Source organism: Palaemon carinicauda, chromosome 13 (assembly GCF_036898095.1).
Source record: "Palaemon carinicauda isolate YSFRI2023 chromosome 13, ASM3689809v2, whole genome shotgun sequence".
NCBI lineage: Eukaryota > Metazoa > Arthropoda > Malacostraca > Decapoda > Palaemonidae > Palaemon > Palaemon carinicauda.
The window spans coordinates 48,346,486-48,349,542 of NC_090737.1; the positions used below are offsets into that span (position 1 = coordinate 48,346,486).

General features: G+C 38.0%; 1 protein-coding gene across 1 annotated transcript; it reads left to right on the plus strand.

The window, feature by feature from the left end:
- The first annotated feature begins 1,203 nt into the window (after nt 1-1,203).
- On the plus strand, nt 1,204-2,415 carry LOC137651548 (uncharacterized). The gene is made up of 2 exons (XM_068384775.1): nt 1,204-1,396; nt 2,105-2,415. The coding sequence occupies exons 1-2, from the start codon at nt 1,204-1,206 to the stop codon at nt 2,413-2,415; spliced, it is 504 nt and encodes a 167-aa protein (XP_068240876.1).
- The last annotated feature ends 642 nt before the right edge of the window (nt 2,416-3,057 follow it).

Here is a 3,057-nt window from a genome sequence, read left to right on the forward strand (position 1 = left end):
AATGCGGTTATAGAATATGATTGAACGTAAGTTATAAGTGTAGTAGCATATGTTATAAAGGATTTTATCATTTATTAGTTACCCAAAAGAAAGGATGTGATTCTTCTTACTTTTATATCACAGTAGGATCCAGTCTTTCAAGAGTGATGTTCATTTGTTGTTTTCATATTTTTCATACAAGAGTTTGTTTAGATGATGCCAGTCATGAGTGACAAGCTAGACAAAGCAAAAGATTATAAGGCTTGCTGACATCAGTATCAGTAATGTAACTCAAGCGGATTAAATGTATTTTATAATAAAAGCGTATCATTGAATAACTCTAAGAAGGGTCGCCGAAGAAAGATAAGATTAACACAAATATAACAACCATTGCTTATTCCGTATGGATGAATTACAGTTACATTGATTACAGATGTAAAATTAGGGCGAGGAAAGATGGGATTAACACAACTATAATAACCATTGGTAATTACAGGTAGGTATGGCCTCAGTACTTTTACATAGATAACAAATGTAAAATTATGGCTATGATTAAGAGGTAACAAACTTTCAGCATCAGAAGAAGGCCCAACTAGAGGAAAGTAAACTCATGCAGCAGGAAACTACACACCAACCAGAGGAACGCCATTCATCACTTGGCTATAATCAAGTTCGATGTCAAGAAAAAAGCCAACATCAAAATTAACATTTCTATTTCCTTTATGTTAAAAAAAGGTAGGTGTGAAATTCGTTACTAGTAAACATTTACCTTAAGCCAGAGTTAGTTTTGCAGGAAAAGACAAAGTAGAAATATTCTTTTTTTTTGTTGTTGTTGCATGAAGTATCAAAAAGTGTAATTATGAACACAGGAACCACGTTAGAGTTAAGTTTGTTTAGAAAGTTGCAACTTTGTAGAGTTTATAAGCCTAACCTAATCCAGGAAGGAATTAAAAATACTGCAGGACTTTGAACATCTTGAACACTTTAGCATTGTTGCAGAACTAAATTCTATTGCAACACGATGGCAACATAAGTGTGAGGAATTTAAGCTATATTCAAAAGCATTAGTAGTATAAACAATCCACAGAAGGCGTTATTACTTCACATCGCTGGTAGAGAGGTTTGTGAAAGGGTAATTATAGGAGATCTGAATAGCCACTTGGGAATTAGTAGGGAAGGGATAGAGAGAGTGCACGGAGGTGGAGTGTGGCTTTTGACCTAGCAATGATCAACACCTTTTTTGAGAAAAAGATTAACAGACTGATTACTTACAGTAGAGGTGGCAGGGAGAGCCACATAGATTTGATGGTGTGTAAAAGAGACCATCTGAAGGAGGTTAGAAATTGCGAAGTGATAAATGGGGAGAGTATAGCAGTGCAACACAGGTTAGTGGTAATTGATTACAGACCAAGGAATTGTAGGAGAAGTAAAAAGACGAGAATGGACCCAAAGATTAAGTGGTGGAAATTGTAAGAGGCAGAACTGAGAGTCTTGTTTAAGGAAAGAGTGCTGGAAACAGTAAGTTTACATGAATCCGGATGTACGAGAATGGTGGACCAATAATAGTAAAGTGATTCTAAGGATCGGTGGGGAAGTACTTGGAAAGTCATCGGGAGGAAGACCCCCAAATGATTAAGAATCGTAGTGGTGGAATGATGAGGTGCAAGAACGGGTAAAAACCAAGAAAGAAGCCAAGAAGAAGGCAAATCTATCAAGACAAGACCAGGGTAAAGAAATCTACAAGCAGGCAAAGAAACAAGCAAGAAGAGCAGTAGCAAAGGCGAAGGCAGGCACATTAAATAAAGTCTATAAAGAGATGGAAGCACCAGAAGAAGAGAAGAAAATATTACAAATTGCTAGGCCTGAGATGCTACATCTAAAGACCTGACACAGATAAGGCAAATAAAAGATAGAAATGGTATAGTTCTAGTAGAAGAGAATGAAATTAAAAGAAGGTGGGAAACTTATTTTGAAGAATTATTGAATGAGGAGAACCCAAGAACAGTATTTGAAGACGGACTGCCAAACGAGGCAGTTACCATAGGAGTGACTAGAAGAGAAGTAGAACAAGTAGTAAAGAAGATGAAAAATAGTAAAGCTGCAGGATGAGATAATATACCAGTAGATGTATGGGAGAGTCTTGGAGAGGAAGGCATAGATATCTTGTTGGACCTGATACAAAAGATCTTCAATCAGGAAAAGATGCCAGAGGAATGGAGAGGAAGGCTAATCATCCCCATTTATAAAGGGAACAGAGACATCCAGGAATATGGCAACTACAGAGGCATAAGCCAAATAATATGGGAGAAGATCATTGAGAGGAGACTCAGAGATGAAACAACAATGGGTGAGGAACCATTTGGATTCATGCCTGGAACAGGGACTGTATATGCAATATTTACTTTGAGGCAGATGATAGAGAAACATCAGACATGAAGAAGGGCATACGATCGAGTATCACCTCAGGAGCTGTGGAGAAAAGGGAGAGCCTGAGAATTACGTAAGAATTACCTAAGATATATATGAGAGGGTAGAGGCAAATGTTAAGAGCAGTGCAGGTCTAACAAAATTTCCCTTGTAAATGTGGGACTACATCAGGGGTCTGCATTGAGCCCTTACCTATTTGATCTGGTCATGGATGTAGTAATAAAGGTATTAGAGATTAGTCTCCATGGTGTATTCTTTTTGCTGATGATGTTATACTGTGTAGCACTAAGCGAGAAGTAGTAAAAGAGAAACTGCCTTACTTCATTGCCTTATTCTATGTTTAGGTTCCCCTAGGTCCCTCAGTGTGAGGCACCTCGTATATCCACCAGAGAACTGCTAATGCATCTTTCGGTGTATTTTGCATCTTCCAGTCTTGGATAGTCTGGGATGCCTCTTAGGTATTTCTCAAGCTTATTCTTAAACACATCTACGTTCACTCCTGATATGTTTCTTAGATGAGCTGGCAGCGTGTTAAATAGTCGCTGCATTATCGAAGCTGGTGTATGGTGGATTAATGTCCTGTGCACCTTCCTTAGTTTTCCTGGTATAGTTTTAGGCACTATTAATCCACTTCGGCTTGCTCTTTCTGAT